Raw genomic sequence first — 19477 nt, 5'->3', positions numbered from 1 at the left:
TCTTCATTATTCTGACATTTTCTAGGATTTTTTTGATGCAAAGATCTCTAATAAGATGAGTCCGAGCCACATACGTGGTACAATTGTGTTGCCTGTGTGCCCATGGAGGCCTGAGGTGACAGCAGGCCTCCTACTCAAACTGACTGACTTGGCTAACTGGCTGGCCAGTGAGCTCCAAGGATCTGCCTGCCCCACCTCTCTTCACCCGGACAACGCCAAGGAACAGAAGTAAGGTGCCACACCCAGCTTTTTATGTGAGTGCTCAGGTCTTCATTTTCCCCATCACACCAGTCCCCCGTCCCCCCCCCCCAGACTGCAGGAACTAACTTGCATTTTACCTTCAGGGCCCTAAGAAATCCATGTACACTTCAAATTTGGCAGATAGAGAAAGTCCGTGAAAACAGAGTTCTGATAGTCTATTTCAGAAAGGAAACATACCTGGTATGTTTTTATCATATCCTGACAGTTTTGCCTGATCTGATCAGCTTCTTCTTTTGCCCGTGTTAATTTTGTTGTTGTTTCTTTGAGTTTATCTTTGGTTTCCTGCAGTGACAAAGTGACAGAGAAAAATTAACCACAGTGATATGAAGAACAGTAAGAGCAAAGATGGCCCTGCTTGTGGTGGTTTGCATGAGGATGGCCCCCACAGACTCAGGGAGTGGCATTACTGGAGGTGTGGCCTTGTTGGAGGAAGTGTGTCACATGGGGTGGGTCTGAGGCTTCAGAAGTTCTGTGCACATCCCAGAGATCTTCTGGTTGTGGCTGTGACATCTATTTGAAGCTCCCTTTGACTTCAGTAGATACCAATATGGTCTGTTTCTAGCCTCTCGACTAAAATAGCAATTCTTCACACAGGATTCTGAAGGATTACTCTCATCAAAACCAGTTGCTTTTTTCTCTTATTCTTTAGTCCCCTGTTCTAGTCCTGACCGCCCTGATTCCTCAAACACCCCTTGCCTCTGTTCCTGCTAAAAACATACAGACTCTGTTCCGTGCATCTTCGTTATTCCTTGCTGGCTTTGTGCTCACCAGAGGGTGATCTCTCCCAGCCTCCTGACTGCCAGTCTTGCCTTCCCTGCCTTCATGCAAAACTATGACCAAAAAGACCTTCTGCTGGTGTGTCAGGTGTGCTGGCACAGTGGTGAGAGAGAAAGCAGTGACTGGAACCTACTGCATCCATGGAGAGACGCCAGGCAGCAGCTCCTGCTCCAGGCAGGTTGGTGTCTGGCCCCTTTACTACTCTCCTTGTTCCGATGGTTAGAACAGCTTTGCCTTTCTCTCCTAAAGGTCAGCACTGCACCTAGGCTGCACAGGCTATTCCATATGTCACCCTAACAACACACATCAAAACTAAGCACTCACTTTTCTTCCCTGAGCCGCTGGTTTTTGACAGTAAATGGCCACATGTTAAAATCCAGTATCACTTAAAATAGGAATAACATAATAATCTGGAAATCAAAGAATCTTAGAGTAGGTAACACTGCGGTTCTGTATCTTCACTATCAGAACTAAGACACAGCTGACATATTGTTCTGGCCCATTCCAAAAACCAGCAAGTGTAACTCCTGTGTGCCAAATAAATGTTACTAATTAAAAGGAACATTTGATAAACCAAGTAAGAATCGCATTGTGTTTAGGTTAATGATGCTTACTGTGTTTGATCTACCTGAGCACTTCCAGGCACTATTCCTTTTCTGTTAGATCTCACATGCATGTGAGTGCATGTGTGCAGAGGTCAGAGGACAACCTCAGCTGTCAGCCCTCATCGCCCACCTTGCTGCAGCTGCATGCACCAAGCTAGCTAGCTAGCCTACAGGCTTCTGGAGATGCTCCTGTCTCGGCTCCACCTCACCACAGAGTGCCCTCACTTCACATGGGATTTTGGAGATCTGATCTGAGTTCTCATTGGCACAGCAAGCACCCTGACCCACCGAGTCTTTACACTGTTCTATTCTCAAGGGCAATGGCTGTGTAAGCAAACAAATACCTTTACCCTCATGAAGCTGACAGCCCACTGGTGGAGTTAAAAAATAAATAAATAAAATACATAAGCAAAGGGTATTAGGGACAGGTGCTATGGAATAAAAACAAAGTTTAGGACAGGGGTTTGGAGCTTACACAGACTGGCTAAGCAGTTTCAATGAGGCGTTGGGTAAATACAGGCACAAAAGGGGTAAGACGAGAGGCTGGATATGCTAAGAGAAATCAAGGCTGAACCCAAGCCTTTTGACTTGAGCAACTATACGAATGAGCTGTCATTTATTCATATAGAAAGATGACGCAGGGAAGGAACACTTTGCTAATTTTAAGACAGCGTAAATTATTGAAGATGTCAGGTATAAAGAACGCAGTGATGTTATTTGTAGGAGTTATATATTTGGGAATCACTCATTAAGTTTGCTACTGCTGGGTTTTTGTTGTTTTGAGTTTCTTGCAGCTTAGGCTGGCCTCAAACTTGCTAGGATAACCTGAACCCTGCCTAAGTGCTGGGATCACAGGCATGTGCCACTAGACTCAGTTTTATGGGGACTGAATGCAGGGCTTCATGCATTCACTCTACCAACTGAGTTACACGCCAAGCCTTTCCACTGCTGTTTAATCCATTGATCTTGTCTTCTGCAGTATTTCATCTTCTGCTAATTCTATGCAATGTTTTCCATCGTGAACGTTGTGTCAATATTAACTTTAAATACTATCCATGTCTTCTCTTATCCAACTGAAGCCTTTATCTATCTCCTTGGAGATATAGAGGATACCTATAATTTCTACTTTAACATCCTCGTCTACTGTTCTATACTATGGGTCATTTTGGATCTGTTCATATTGACTGATTCCTTTGTTCTATGGACTGAAATTTTCTGCTTCTTTGCATGCTGGTAATTTTTCATTAGGTGCCAACCATAGTGAATTGTGTGCTTTTAGGTAGCTTTTTAAAAATAATCATTTGAAAATATTTATATAATTTGTCTTAGTGCATAGCTAAATTACTTGAAATAAGCTTGAAGCTGTCTAAGCTGGCCCTCACAACTAAAGCCGTATTTTGCTGAGGGTCACTTGATGCCCTGTGTGCTGAGTCCCCACACTCTGGCTGGTGCCCTAGCCCTCGTGAGCTCCCCATAGTATCCCAGTGTTAGCACCTATGACTGAAGCAGGGCCCAAGAAAGTTTACAGCCACTGTCTTTTGCTCATGTGCGTGGTTTCCCACACCGCCAAATCACCACTAAATCCTGCTTGCAGCCAGTGGGCAGATGCACTGAACAGGTTAAGTCAGACCCAGTGCAGACCCTGCCAGCGACTGCCTTACATCTGACTGACTCTTACATCTCCGCATCACCTAACAGTGCTGTACACAGGGCTCATGCTTCATGCCAAAACCAAAGTCCTTGCTCACAAAGAACCAGTAAACACCCAGTGTCCACACCGCAGGTCAGCATGCTTACTGTGCTTATGTCCTAACTCGTCAGCCTTCTGCCACCTCTCTGAACTATCTGGTTTCAGCTCTCAAGGCTGCCATGACAAGTCTCCCACCATCCTATCAGGGCACACTCAGGACTCACAGGTATACATACTTAATGCCAATACTCCAACAGACTTTAAGACTCTCTCTCGGGAACACAGATGGAGGAAAAGAAAGAGCCACAGACATTAGAAATGACTCGGTATTGTGTTCAGAACTCAAAGCGACTCAGGCAGTTAGAAATTATGGAGTAGCTGAGTGAGTCAGGTTGCCCCACTGCTTTCTGGGAGTTTTCTGTAGTTTCCCACACACCCATCAGTCGTGAGTAACAGAACAGCTCACTGCTAATCTACCTTTGACCACTCTCAACACAGTTTTCTGATACTAACACACAAATCTCCAAAGGTGATTCACAACTCTATTGACTTGGTAATCCTAAACAAGGCAACCTGGCCAGGGGGGCAGGCAGTACTGTAAACCTTTAATCCCAGGGAGGCAGAGGCAAGCAGATCTCTGAGTTAAAGGCCAGTCTAGTCTAGTGAGTGAGTTCCAGGACAGTCAGAGCTAAGACACAAGAGAAACCCTGTCTCAAAAAACCAAAACCATAATAATAATAATAATAACAATAATAATAATAATAATAATGCAACCTGGAATTATGTTTTAGTCAGCATCATTAAGCCTATTTTTAAAAACTTGGAAAATGACACACCATTTCCATAACATCACTCTTCTGTTTAAGCCACATTTCAGAGTTGAATTTTACTGTCTATTTTATCATCTGCAAATTTTTATTTCTCTAAAGACCAACTCTATTTGTGCTTAAACTATGCCATCAGGCCGGGTGTTGGTGGCACATGCCTTTAATCCCAGCACTTGGGAGGCAGAGGCAGGTGGATCTCTGCGAGTTCGAGGCCAGCCTGGTCTACCAGGACTACACAGAGAAACCCTGTCTCAAAAAAAAACCCAAAACAACAACAACAAAACTCCAACCCCCGCCTCCCTACCCGCCCCCCAAAAAACCCAAAAAAACTATGCCATTAGTAACTGGACTTTATAACTACAGTTCATTCTATTAGTTTTTAAATAAAATGGTGTTTGCAGCAAGTGGTTCGGTGAGAGGATGATTAGCCTAGCACAAGTGTGTTCACACACACACGTTTGCTAGTATAATAGCAATAGAATATTTATGAAAACATAAGCTATTTGTATTACAGTATTATATTTAAATATTAACATGTATTTTAATTATAAGCATCTTAAGATACTTTAAATTTTTTCATTTTAATTCCAGTAACATATTGAAATTTCCATCCTCTCAAATCTTGAGTATAAAAAAATGATTAAGTAACATGGTGAATTTAGGCGTTGTAGAACCTGAATTGTAAAATTTAGCACTGTAAGCCACACCAGAAAACTCCTTTCTTGCGATGAGCCACTACTCAGATGCAAGCTCCCCTGTAGGAGTCGCTAGGGAAAGCCCCGCCTCATGGCTGTCACTAACCCTGCCCTTCCTACTCACGGCACCCCACCGCACAGCCACACTTACCTTGTGTGAGTCCATTTCAGCCTTTAACTTGTTTTGTGCCCACTTTACTTTAATGACGTAAGAGCTGATCTCCTCCTTTAATCTGTCCGTTTCTTTGATGAGTCTAGACGTTTCACCTTCCTAAAAGGACATCAGGTCATGTTTCACTTAAACAATCAACGGCGTGTCTCTTACTGTGCAGCAACACAATGATTCCAGGGTGGCGACACTGGCCCACAGGCCATAAAGCTGATTCAAGGTTCAAATGATAAGAGTGATAAACCTCTACATCAAACTCATAGACATGAGGGCAATTTTTACCTAGTGTACAATGGATACAGAGGAAGACAAACATACCCTGATTCTTCTTAACTGCCTGGCAGTAAAGTAAAACATGACTGAGCAAGTTCTGCCAGAATCCCTGAGGCAGGAACAACATAAAAGACAATATCAAGAGCTCTGAATAGCCATGGCTTCAGCTACTCAACCTTCTAGGACAGCTCTAGAATAAATACAATTTTCAGTAAAAAAAAAAAAATACAAACTATATTCTCCAGTAAACTGAGTATTGCACTAAGATTCTGGCCAGGCCTGGAGATGTGCTCAGCAGTGGTGACCTCGCCCAGCCAGTATGAAGGCCTATACCCAATCTCTAGGACTGCAGGGAGAAAATGTATTAAATAAAAAAACAAGACTCTGGTCAAATTATGCTTTTGATTCTAAAGCTATTCACAACTGACACTAATATATACATATTTTATCAAAGGATCATTTTTGAGATACCAACTAATTTTTTTCAATAGATTCTAGAAGAAAGTTTTTAAAATGATTAAGAAAAACCTTTCTACCAACAGAGAATGATGTCCCTAAAACACACATCTAAGCAAGACAGTAAAAAGCACTCTGAGTGTGAGTGCTTCGGGGCTACACCGCCATAGGACTAGGGAAAGAGGCACAAGTTATACCTTTGATTCATAAAGTTGCTGCAGCCGCCCTTTCTCCTGAGAAAGCTGCTTAATTTTGTTAGTGTTTTTCTCCAATTCCTTATTTGCATCTCTAAGTTTCCTCTCAAGTGTCTCTTTTTCTTTTCGAAGGTCTAGAGACTCCTTCTCACCTCTCACATACTTCATTACCATCACTTCCTTCTCTTGGCGGGCCTCTTCACATTTCTTATTGGCCTTGGAGAGAAAGAAAGCATTAGCTGGCATTAATAAAACGTTTGCCATGGAGACACCTGTGGTGAACACTATCATTTCTTACTGGCCTTGGAAAGAAAGCATTAGCTAGCATTAATAAAACATTTGCCATGGAGACACCTGTGGGTGAACACTATCTATCCCTGTAGGGTCGGTGTCTGCTTCTGTACTAAGCCCCCGGCCTTCTCCTACTCTTTTTACTTTGGGCTGTGGTTTTTATGTGTATATATTTCTCTTCTTCTCTACACATGATACACTTCCTTGACAGTTTCTGTGCCACTCTGGGCCCTAGGAAGAGGCCCATCCATCGAGGTCCACATTCACAAGATCCTGTATCCTGTATCACACTGGCAGGGGGTTGGTTCAGCTGACAGGGTTGGTAGGCAGGGGCTTGGGAAGAAAGAGTGAAGTGTCGTTTCCAGTCACCAGAAGTCAGCTAACACAACGGCTCTCTCTGAGTTGTCCAGCTCTTAAACCTCTAGAACTATAACATAAATATGCTTCTGTTTTTGTAATAGAGTCTCCAGACTCAATATTTTGTTGTAGCAACACAAAAGGGGCTAGTGAAGACATGTATGTATATACAAGCAGGTGTCACTAGTACATGTGTGTGAGATGTAACAAAGTGTCAGTAATTATCTGGGGAACAAGGAAAGTGATGGAAGGGACTGAGGACATGACACGGGAAGAGGTGACTATTTTTGTCCCGTATATTCCTTAATTTATTAATTTTTTACAATGATTGCCTTATCACTGTCTATGATTTTTGTTTTATGTGTATGTGTGCATCTCTGTCTGAGCACAGGCAGGTGAACGTCCTGGAGGCTACAAGAGGGCATCAGAGCCTGGGCACTGCAGTGACAGCTGGTCAGGAGCTGCCCCATTGGATGTTAGACTGCAAACTGCTGACCTCTCTTCAAGATCAGCAAGCAGTCTTCCCCACCAGTCCTCTGCTTCTTTTAAAAGTTCTTTGTATGAATACCACCAGAGTCACAATGGCCTAATGGTTATAGTCTAATACATGAATACCAAACTATCAAGTGAATAGTGGCATGAAATACCTGGTCCATCCTCTGGGCCATCTCTTTGTGGATTTGCTGAATTGCATTTTTAGCTGTGGCATCCTGTGCTACCAGCTGATCTCGGGAAGCTTTAACTTCTTTATTCAGTTCCTCTATTCGTAATTCTAACTGCAAGAAGAATGGTTTCTGGTTATATTTTATAGCTGTACCAAACAGACTAAGGATACAACTGATATATACAATGCAAATGAAGAATGCAAAATACAGATCCTGACTATCCCTCACAGTTAGCCTTTTAAGTCTGGCTTACATGTGGTAGAACTGGAGCACACACACACATACAAAAATCACAATTAACTACTGCACCCAACAGTTTACAGCCTTCTTTCAATTATGTAAAGGTGCAATAATCACAAATAAATGAAAACTCAGTTTAATTTTTTATTACCCAGCCGTTTGCTGCTGTGTTACTAGACAGCTTTCTAGGAAATTTGCACGATGACGCTTGTGCGAGCCATGGCGTGTAGGCACACTTCAAGACTGCCTGCACCCCCTACTGTCTCACGGCACTTTTAGTTGAAGGGCACCTTACGATGGCCCACATAGAAGGATACATTTCTCAGAACATGCCAGTGCTAAGTTCTGCCACCTCAGTGCAGGACACCCACACCCTGTCCACAGAAGGAAAGACAGCAGAAAAACCAACAGCGGCTTTTGCTCTGTTCCCAACCTGAGCCCTCACCTGTGCTACCATTCGGGGAATCACACCCATTAAAGAAAGCAAGGAAGAAAGTTCCAGCTACAGACACCAGTTAGCCTAACACGACCTTCACAGTACAACTAACTCACAAAATGAAACCATACTAGAAAAACAGTGAGAACAAGATCCCAAAGCAGGACAGAAACGCCTAGGTGTCACTACTATTATTCCCTAAATTGGTAAGAAATTAAGTCAAGTCAAGCCCTTTTCATGGTTTGGACAGAAAATGTGTCATCTTTAAAAGAACTACACAAATCATTATTTATATAAAATAATTCAGGCTCTTTCTCACCCTTTAAATAGGAAGCAGTTTCCTCATTTGAAGTGCTTTAACTTATTATATGGTTTTTTTTTCCAGTTTACTTTATAAATTTAACTATGGACTTGGAAGACTTTTTTTTTTTACCTGTTTAATTGTGTTCATATGCTGCTTCTCTGTTTCTGTTCTTTTTTTCAGTTCTTCTCTTAAATTGTCCTTTTCTGAGCAAATATTTAAGATGAGTTCCTGATGATTCTTATTTTCTTTAATTAACCTAAATATAAAAGGGCAATATAAATAAAGCAGGAAAGAGAAAAGAGATATGGACTATTATCTATCTACATATTAATGTAGACAGCTATGATTATGTAAATTAATACTCTCAAGTATTCTTTTTATAGTAGAATACCATATTCATACAAGAACAAAACCCAGCACCTAATACCTTCTCAGAGTATGTCTTTACCATGGAGCCATTGTATGTTTAAGGATAAAACTATTTCTAGCCCTGTCTACAGAAGAAAAGGTAGGAAGATGAGAAAGACAAGAGCAGCTAGTTTTGTTAGCAAGCCTAAATAAATACTCCCTTTGTTGACTCACACATTGTATATAAAAAAAACAAACAAAAAAAAAACCAACTCATTAGGCAAGCACCTTACCAGTGGCCACACCCACAGTCTAAATTTGCTGTTATTCTTCCATGACATGTACACACTCCACAGACAACTGTCTCAAGATTCAACAGTACTGCTGATGCATGGGAGAGCAGAATACAGAGTGGGGTGATATTGTCCAGGGGCCAGAAAGTAGAGGACACGGGAGATGAGATCCAATGGGCACAGACTCCCAGGTTAAGACCAGGTCTGGAAGCTTAATGTGCAACATGGAGCTGAGAGGTCTGGGGCGTGACACAGCACATATCATCATTTGAAGGTCCCTTAGAACAATGCAGGGAGAAAAAAGGAAGAGAAGAGAAGAGAAGAGAAAGACGAAAGGGAAGTGGGGGGATGAAAAACAAGAGACAGACCTAGAGAAGGAAGAAACAGTATTTTGAACAGGAAATTTGCAAAGAGTGAATCATCTCAAGGTTTCATAGCACACATGTAACTACACGAAGACGGATATGTTAACTAGCTTGATTGCAGAAACATTTCATAATGACTGTTAAACCATCACACTGTACATTTTCAATACATACACTTTTGCCAGAAACAAAATAAAACAAAACAAAAACTTCAGCAAATCAGACATTTGGGAAAGGATGCATTTATGAAAATGTCAATTAAAGGAAATGAAAGGTAGTATTCTTCACAGAATATTAAATGGAGGTAAAAGTTAAGAAAAACATCTAGTAGCTTTCCTGAACCAACAAGCATTTTATTTGGAATTAAAAATATTATATGCAAAACAAACAAACGAACATCAATGACGCTTACAATAACATTTGACATTTCTATGATGCCGTAATACGCACAAGAGTAATGCCAGGTAAGTACTGTCTCTCTCAGAGGAGTGAACAATCTGACTGAGCCGACTGGACTCTTCCCATTTCAGGGATCGGATTAATGCCCTTACCCTACTCTGCCACACTGCTCCTGCTCCGGCAGGGTGCAACAAAGAGAAGAGTTTTTTGTTGTTGTTTCTTACAGAACTCCTAATACTTTTAAACTGATGATTTCCAGTGATACTTGGTAAAACTTCTAAAGCCAAACTCGGAGAGCTTGGCTCTTAAGCCTGTATATATGTGCATCTTACCCTTTGTGCCCCAGGACCTCACGCACAGAGCACAGAGCACCCATCTGTGAAGAGTCAGGGAGTTAAGGTGCATGCAGTCACATAGCACATGAGATAAGAAGACATATAAACTGTTGAGATTCAGAGACCAAGAAGACTAGGAAAGGGTGTCAGGAAAGATCTCTTGGGACCGGGGCTGGGGGGCAGGTGCAGATTGCAGGGGGTGAAGTCAGCCTAAGCCTGTGAGACGCACAAACACAGACAGTTTGGGTACAACACTCAGCGTGTGTCACCACCAGCAGTGGTCAGGGAGGGGTCTAAGTGAGCAAAGGCAATGCCTGAGAAGGGCACTGGCGTTCCAAAGGGATATGATCCCCAGAACTCGTGTAAAGGGAGAAGGGGAAAAATGACCCAACAGAGTTGCCTCTGACTTTTACTTGTGCACACCCTTTACATCAGAACACACTCATTTTTTAAAATTAAAAATTTAGAAAATTTAAAAAGTTCAAAATTTAAATAAAAAATAGCAAAATTAATCTGGGTGGTGATGGTGTACCCCTTTAACTTCTGTACTCAGGAGGCAGAGTTGCAGAAGCAGAGGCTAGCCTGGTCTACAGAGGGACAGCCAAGATTGTTACACAGAGAAACCCTGTCTTGAAAACCAAAACCAAACCAAAAGAACAAGCTAAAGAAAATCAAACTATCATCAAACACTGTACAAATAGAAGTCTAAAAGTACAATATGCTCAATCAACTAGTTACTCTGTTCTCCAAATTCTAAGCTTCCAAACTTAAATTTCATGACTCTGAACCCCTCTTGGACTTACTCTGCCATAACCTGCTTTCTAACAGACCTCACTCCCAATGAGCGCCACTATTTACTGTAGTCCTGCAGGCTCATCTACCCACCAGCTATGTGCATGCTGCACTCTGAAATGCAGAGCAGACAGGAGGCTACTGCCCTTAAAACAGCTGTGGCTTTGCCCTTGTGTCTTCCCACGGCACCAGACTTACTTTTTGATAGTGAGCTCCTGCTGCAAGTACTTGCCCTGCACACACTTCTCAAACAGGGCTAAGGCCTGCTCTCCTTTATTTACCCCATTTGGTACTTGGTGTTCCTCGGTGAACTCTGCAGATAAGAGCTCAGTCTCGATTTCTCCCAACAAATCTTCTGATGCTGAGGCAGTCTTTATCTGAGAAAGGAGTGTCCTGGTGCAGTCCGTATCGTAGAGGCTTGCCCCAGAGGAAGGCTTTGCATTACTGGCTTCTGTGAATGCAGACGACCTTAACTCTGCCAGTATCTGTGTCACCGTTGTTGGTTCCGGGTCACTTGTTTTTGATGGTTGTTTTGCAAAGTCCCCAGCAGGAAAGTCATCTGCTTGTTCAGAGTTTTCTGAGCATGTGTCTGTTTTAGCACAAGAATTCTCACCACCACCACAGTCTGTAATATGGTTTTCTTGTTCAATTTGGTTACTGTGTTCATTAGGTTGACATAAAATTTTGTCAGAGTTCAATGACAACAGTTCAGATTTGGTTTCTAATTTGTTGCTTTCATCACCAGAAAATGGGTTGCCCGAGTCTTCCTCTAGCTCAGGGCTTTTCCCAGTGTCTGCATCAGAAGAAATTGAGGCCATGTGCTCGGTCTCGGACATGCTGACTGGCAACAACTCACTTTGCATTTCTTCAAATCCACCCTTGATCTTCATTTACATCTGAGAAATCAAGTAAATTAAATAAATTAAACTAAGAGCTTTACATCTCTGCATACTCTCGATGACATGACCATAAAGTGTACCTACCGCTCATGATTCCTTTAGATAAGGGCTTTCCCTAGAGGAAAAAAAAGAGGACAGCCAGCCCCAAGTGGACACAACCAGTAGGCCCAACTGCCGTCCCCAGTTGTCAGAAACAATACAGGTAACTGGAAGACCTGTAAGGAAGAGTGGTCTGGGGTTCTGCGGGTGGAAGAAGCTACTGAAGCCCACCCTTTAAGGAAGTGGGAGAAAGGAGAGCAGTGGACTAGCAGTCGCAGAGCAAGACAAGGCACAGTGCACATGCGTAGGGATCTGAGAAGCATTTGAAAGCATTCATTCTCCTTACTGGAAACCAGAAAGAGCCTGTATCTATAGTCCAGGTCAGCAGAGCAGAACTCTTTGAGTAGATGAGGACACCTTTTGATATTGTTTACGAAGATTCCATCTCTACTTGTTTATGGAAAGTTACCCTGAAATACAGAATATACAATCTTCCACCAAGGGCTGCAATGATGGTACAGCAGTTAAGAGTGCATACTGATCTTGCAGAGGACTCAAGTTCAGTCCCAGCACCCGTATTGGACAGCTCACAATGGCCTGTACCTACAGCTCCAGGGGATCCAACACACCAGACTGACATCCTCTGGTGCTGTACCCATATGCACAAGTCCTAGCCCCAACAAACATACACACATAATTAAAACTAAAAACTTTTAATTAAAAAATCCTACTGGTCTTGATGAAAAGAATTGTCAATGTCTCTGGTCATGTTTCAACAGTGTACCTACAAATAGATACATTACCAAAGAGGAGATCAGACTACAACTGGGCAGATAAGCAACTACAATGAAGTAATTCCAATACGAAGTATAACATGCAGAAAATCAAAAAAAAAAAATTAAACTGTATAACAAAAATGCATGCTTCCATCAAAGTTTGAGAAGGGTGATGATCAGAGGAGACTGACAGAAGACTAGCCACCCAGAACCCTCAGAACACTAAGCAGGAGTGAATTTTGCTAAGGATGAATTATAATAAATTCTAAGACTTGTAAAACACTTTTTACTATTATGACTCCCAGCACCCAATGAGCTCTCAAATACTTGCTGAAAATAAAGCCCTGCTTGAAGAATGCTATTCTAAAGCGTGGGACGGAGTCACTGTAAGAAAGAAAGTGCCATGGTGTCTGTCCAACACGCTGTTCCTGTGGACCAACAGTGGAGATAATTACTATAGCCACTGATCTCAGGCTCCCAATGGCTCACTAGGCATCACCTACCTGCAAATGACACAAATGACCACTATTATGCTGTGTGGGCTTCATAAATAAGCCCAAGCCTGTACTGACTCAAAGACTTTAGACCGGATAAATAAATGCAGTGAACACATGAGAATCTCGGTAACTTATTCCAAAAATATTGGAATAAAAAAAAAATGAATCTCAGACAGGTGAACTGGCCTCAAAACAACATTCAAGCTAGTTCACTCACAGTAACTTCCTTTAAAGATATAACATGCGATGTGATATACAATAAATTAAGGTATAATTCGCTGCTGCTGAATTTAAAATCTTATAAATGTAAAACCAGTGGTTTTATACTTCCTAACTAGTTAATGCTCCATCAACTGGAGCTGAACTCCCAGCGGTAAGGAACCCTGTGAGAGCGCACGGATGATAAGGGCATTGTGACTCCCAGCATTCCGCCAGGGAGAAGAAATCCAGCAACAGCTTTAGACTCCTTATGTGCCATCATCTGTCATTCCGCTTCTGTGGTCCTCAGGGTTCACTCAGATCCTTCTCCCTGCCTATCACTTACCCAGTCAGCTGAGTTGAAGCAGTAAGCAGAGCTGTGCCTAGATGAGCACTTTCAGCCCTGTACCCGGAGTCACTCACAGAAGTCACTCACAGGCACGCAGTTCCCCTCTTCTTCATACTATGCCTGTGGTATATTAAGGTCGACCTGAAAACAGGCATTCCTACTGGAACGCTCTCCAAAGTCTTCACAAAATAGCCAAACCGAAATTCTAACATCAGTGCATGCAATTGAGTACCTCCACTGATGGCATCATATACTCAATCATCGGACTTCTCCCTTTCTCCTTTGCGTTCATAATCTCTTAAACAAGTTGTTCTCCTGCTTTTCTGTCACTATTCCCTATGTGCAACCCAGCCCAGGCCTCATCTCACACGTGTGACATTTGGTTTCTCAATCTCATTCAATTCTCTCTTCCTATAACTTCAAGTCAAGGAGCAAAGTAGTTAATAGAAGGGCAGATTATTTGGGACAGTTGCAGGGGGTAGGGACAGGGTTGCTAAGGGAAGTGATGAACCATCAAATTCAGAGAAGTGATCAACTTTGTAGCACACTTACTGTCAAAAGGACCAGGAACTACTTGTGAAGTGAGCCTTCAGTGATAAAATGGCTAGTGTGAAGCCAGTCATCTCATCTGCAATGCTCTTGCTCTACATTCTAGACTTGCCACTTCTTCAGATGGTGATCACACACAGCCAGCAGAATGGTGCACACGACCCTCCTCTTCCCTCTTTAAAGTTTCATTAAGAAGTTCTGTCTCTACCCTAAAGAGGCTAGGCAGAGAAAAGACAGAAACCCTGTCTCCCTTGGGATGGGATTAGACAGACACAGCTCACTCAAGCAGTTAAGGACTCATAGCTTCAATTTTTCTTCAGGGAGACTATGTTTGTGATCCTTTGTTCCTGTTATTTTTTGTTTGTTTGTTTGTTTTAATGAAATCAACTGAGATTCTGCAGTAAAAGCAGTCGTTTTAGTTTGCAAACCTGATCTCTGCCCACAATTAGAAAACCCTGCTGGCTCCGTGAATACACTCACAATCCCCACCGTGCGCGCTCACAGGTCCATGGATTTGCCCTCATCTAAAATGTTCTGCCTTCAGTCTGCCTAGAGACTGATTATGCCTAAGGACTGATTCTCACGCTGTACAGGATACAGCTGAGAACTGTATCCTACGTTCAAACTGTCCTACTTTAAAAGCACCATCTCCTGTAAACTGAAACACACTGTGTCTACACTCATCGAGCAGACAGCATTTCTTGACCCTTCTGAAGAGGCAGCCACCTTTTAAATGAGCACAGCTCTTGCAACAAGGAAATTTACTCTAAACTGAGACTTTTGTAACATCAAACAATAACAGCAATAAACAGATAATCCTAACAAATACACTCTGTATGACATTTACCACCATTTTTGCAAATACTGCTGAGTTCTTTTCAATGGAAGCAGGACCCGTTGGTTTTGTGAAATGAGGAGGGATGGAACAGCCTTTAGTGGGCTTTAGTCAGGTGATTTCCAGTGTACAAGACAATGCAGAACAGAAAATGTATCGCACATTCTACAGGAGCTTCATCCAGGTAACAGCAAACCCACACTCAGAATTTGTTTTACATATTCTACCAATTAAAGACTAAACTTAAAAGACAAGTCATTTACACACTGTCTCTCAATATGCCATGACCTGTGAAAAAAGACACTACAAATTAGCATCTGAGACCCATTAGGGCTGTGCAAATTTAGTTTGCTGGTGTCCCAGGGAATGCTGACTGGTGACCAGAGGAAAAGGAGATGTTCTGGAGGAGCTATGCTTGTCCATGTGACAATGTCAACACTGAAGAGTACATGAGAACTGCTGCAGACAGAGACCAACTAACCCCAACATAAACTGACCTGACTACCATTAGTGAGGGTCAGGGGAGCCAGCTGAGCTTCCCACAGGCCTCCCCGCTTAGCAATGCTGATGTAGAACTATTGGGGTGCTTCTTTTAGAAGAAAAGTTGTCATCAAAATTACTGAAGATTGAACCAAATACCAGTAGGCTACAAAAGGGAAGGAAGGTAAAACTAGAGATTGTTTTAAATGCTGGACAAATGGAATGCACATTCACAGACACACCAGGAAGTGTGGTTATGATTATAATGTGCATGGCTATTTTGAAGTAAAAATGAAGCTATTTTGACTCTGTAATAAGTCACTCATGAAGGAAAATACATTATTTATAACACAATCATAAAAACCCTCTTGATTATCTTGCTGTCCCGACAGCTCTTCCCGTTTCTGACACAGGACACCTCACACTTCAGCCTGTTGCAGTGGGCGCTGGTTTCCCTCTGGGTGGAACACATCAGCTGTAGGCAAGCCATCACAAAGGCTCACTGCCAAGTGATATTCCAACCCCACCTTTACTCCTTAGGGAGCACACTCATATTTCTAGAAAGTTATCCCACACAAAACTATAACTGAAAACACTAACAGTGTTCAGTTCTTTTCCAGTTTCCCACTAATTAGTACTTTACGAACCAGAACCATAGACTTGTTCACTAAACTTAAATAGAAATGAATTCCATTTTCAGGTAATTGGTAACAGGTCATCAAATAAATAAGCCTCACACAAAGTCCTCATCTGCCAAATAGACACAGGGCAGCTCTTCCACATGGAAGAGGTTCTAGGCTTGGGAAATGGAGCAGAATAAAACAGGCACACTCAGGTGCAGACCCGACATACAGTATCTCATCTGTTTTGCTGCTAAAATGATGAAATGCTACAGATCAGTATTTACTTTATTATTATAGAATTTTAAAGTCTACCAGCATTTCACAAGAAGATATGTACACAAATACATACATATATATGTACGTACATATGAGAACCTGTTTTACACCCAGTTGAAGACAGCATACTTGTTAAAATGCTGAAATTAGGGGCCACTCCACTCACAAATGACATTATCTGTAAACTTCTCAAGTCAAGATGCATTAGCTTATGCAAACTAAGCCTGTGAGCTCACTTCTGTTCTTTAATAAAATGGTCTCTGTCCTTTGTAACAATGTGTAAATATTTCAATATGGTTTTGCACATTTCCCAAATACAGTTTGAAAGAAGCCTAAATAAAACAGCTTACCTTTCTGATTAGCTCTAACAAGATTTTGGTAAGGCAACTCAAGTCAAAAGTAAAAATCAAGTTTAAAAGAATCCAATCAGTATGCCCTCATAATCCCTAAATAGTAAATGTTAATATGCATTAACTTTGACACACTTTTCTAGATTAAGCTTTTAAATTAAAGTAATAACATAAGGAACATAAGACAAGCTGTGTAAGAAGCATCAAGTCACACTTCCTGATGAAAACAGCAGACACTGCGGTCTCACAGAAGGCAGATTTGTGCAGCTTAAAGAGATGGAGCTGAGGCAGCTGTGTCAAAGGCTTCTAGAAAGGGTTCTGCAAGAAGGCTTTTCAGATAAGTAATCAAATACGAATTAGAATTTTAATGTATTGAGTGTCCTTCAACTCTTTATCCATTAAACAAACGACACAGTGCTGACAGGCTTACTTCTTTCTTTTTGATCTTTTCTTATGATCAAAGATCCTAAGAGATGCTGATTGGTTTATATACCCTGCAGTATTAACATCTCCTGCCTTTCTAACAGGCAATCATAGTTTTGGGACTTTAGATCTATGCATTTTTACATGACCCTAAAACAGTTCTTAAACTATTAAGGCAGAAAATTGACACAGAAATCTTACTTTGAAGCTATTTGTACAAAACCCATTAACTGCAATGTAAGTCTAACAAATATTTTTATGTTCTTCTTAAAGATCTGAAAACTGAGGTGGACTGATGCCTAGACTTAATTTACCAAGATGTAGTTTATTAGAAACAACAACTACTTATTAGCACTCACTACATAACCCTACAATGTTCCATCACCTTACCCACCCTAACAGACAAGCATTAAGAAATGCACTCTTAACAGTCAGTACTGTGCTGGGGTTTGCTTCAGCTCTTGGTATCTAATACCCCTTTTGTCCCAAGATTCTACTTCTTAGAGCAAACCAAATCTCTGTTAAGAAAGTCCAAGTAGTTTGAAATGGTGTAAGACTGTAGTATAATTTGTAGGTTTGGATTATCTATCCTACTGCCGAGTCTAAAATAACTAAATAGAACAACTAAATATTGTAAGCCAAGTGATGTTTGTGAGTTTATGAGGAATTCAGATTTTGGTCTTGGTCATTTAAAACAGAAGAAAAAAAATGTTAAGTTTTTAATGAAAGGAAAACAAACCAGAATTTGAGGTGAATTATTCTTTCCCTACAGTGAATCAGATCACTTTGGTAAACTAGGGTAGCTAGTCCTTACAGAGCTGTGTTGCGTGTGCTGGTTACTACAGTCTCCATGTAGCCATAATGACTGTGAGAACCGAGCATGCTAAGCAGTCATCAGCTGCACTGCTCACCGAGTAGCATCAAAGGGGAATGTTCTTTAGTCCCCGGGAGAAGGAACTAAATTGTTTTGAGTGGTCATTGCACTACTACACTGCCTTCCAGTGAGCAAAACAAAACAAAACAAAAACCAAAACAAAACAAAAAAAGACTCCACAATGTCAATCATACTCCATGGAACCTCCTTTAAAAAAAAAAACAAAAAACCCTTAAGCGTCTATTATTCTGAATTAGAACAGGCCTTAAAAACAAACAAACAAACAAACAAAACAAGTCCACGCAGCATCTTTCGGAAGTCTTCCAAAGCGATACTTCCCTACTTCTTACCCAGGAGGAAGCACTGATGCAATACTACAAGATTTACGGCCTACCCCAAATCTTCCCTGCTCTTCAAACCCGAGGAGACCACCAGGGGAGGGAGGAAAGAAGGGAGAGAGAAGGGCAACCCACGCTGGTGTTTATCTGTGCGAGCATTAGTAACACACACTGGAGAGCCAGCGGCTGCAGCACAGACTCGGTGCTGTTTACAGGCTCCACGGGACCGGCGCTGCCAACACCGGGTCAAGTCGCGGCTGAGGGGCCGCATCCGTGCGCTCTCACAAACTCCTCACTTGCGGTTTCTCCTCAGCGCGGCTCTGTGCCCTCGGACAGCCGTCCACGGAACGCAGGCCCGGCAAGTCCTCTCGGCTGACGCTCACCGTGGAGGCGGCGGGGCTCGAACCCAGGTGATCGGGATCCAAACCCGGCTGGGCGTCTTCACCCAGCGACCCGTCACGGACGCCGGCGGCCGGGCGCGCGTTGCTTCCCGGGGGTTCGCTCCTTTAGCCGAGGCAGAAACAACACCCGAGCGGTGCCCGGCCGAGATGTCAGCAAATGCAGCATGGACTTCTCCCGTGAGCCGCGCGGCCCGACACGGCCGCTTCCACGGCGCGGGAGGCATCGCGGTGCTGCCGGGGCTGCGGGACCCGGGGCCGGACTCGGGCCCGGACGCCGCTCGCCCCGGACCCCGCTCGCCCCGGACCCCGCTCGCCCGCCATCGCTCGCCCGGACCCCGCCATGGCTCGCCCCGGACCCCGCCGTCGCTCGCCCCGGCCACTCACCGTCGTAGCCCGGCCCCCGGCCGCGCCCTAGCGAGACCGCTGGAGCTCCGGGGCCAGCGTGTCCATGGCCGGGTCCCGCCGACCCCGAGCGGGCGAGGAAGTCACGCGTGGGGACCGCGGCCGATCCCCGCCTCTGAAGCCCAGGTCTCCCCGCCGAAGCCCAGAGGCGCTGACACATCAACAAAGATGGCGGCGACGCCGGAGCCGGCGCGGCTGCCGCTGGGGGCGGGACTTCCCGGAGGAGCCAATCAGCGCGGCGCGGGCCCCGTGACGCCGAGCACCTGGCAGTGGGTGGGCGTGGCCTTCGAAGGCCCCGCCCCTGCCCCGCGGCTCCTGGAGACCTGGCCGCGCGTCTCGCACCTGCGCCCCACGGCGGGCCGCGGCCGGCCGGCCGGCTCTCGTGCGGCTTCCCGT

General features: G+C 43.4%; 1 protein-coding gene across 1 annotated transcript in view; it reads right to left on the bottom strand.

Annotated features, from left to right (window-relative positions):
• Positions 1 to 19258, bottom strand: part of Ccdc186 (coiled-coil domain containing 186) — a 31605-nt gene extending 12347 nt beyond the window's left edge. Inside the window, exons 1-7 of the mRNA XM_027406917.2 lie at positions 19064 to 19258; positions 10971 to 11668; positions 8370 to 8496; positions 7243 to 7371; positions 5951 to 6163; positions 5007 to 5126; positions 439 to 543 (exon numbers count right to left, since the gene is read on the bottom strand). Of these exons, the coding sequence (XP_027262718.1) occupies positions 439 to 543; positions 5007 to 5126; positions 5951 to 6163; positions 7243 to 7371; positions 8370 to 8496; positions 10971 to 11662 (1386 nt within the window). The 5' untranslated portion in view covers positions 11663 to 11668; positions 19064 to 19258. The remainder of the gene's footprint in view (positions 1 to 438; positions 544 to 5006; positions 5127 to 5950; positions 6164 to 7242; positions 7372 to 8369; positions 8497 to 10970; positions 11669 to 19063) is intronic.
• Positions 19259 to 19477: the final 219 nt, after the last annotated feature.

This window comes from Cricetulus griseus, chromosome 3 (assembly GCF_003668045.3).
Source record: "Cricetulus griseus strain 17A/GY chromosome 3, alternate assembly CriGri-PICRH-1.0, whole genome shotgun sequence".
NCBI lineage: Eukaryota > Metazoa > Chordata > Mammalia > Rodentia > Cricetidae > Cricetulus > Cricetulus griseus.
The sequence above is the reverse complement of the archived record's forward strand: the minus strand, read 5'-3'. Positions and strand labels throughout refer to the sequence as shown.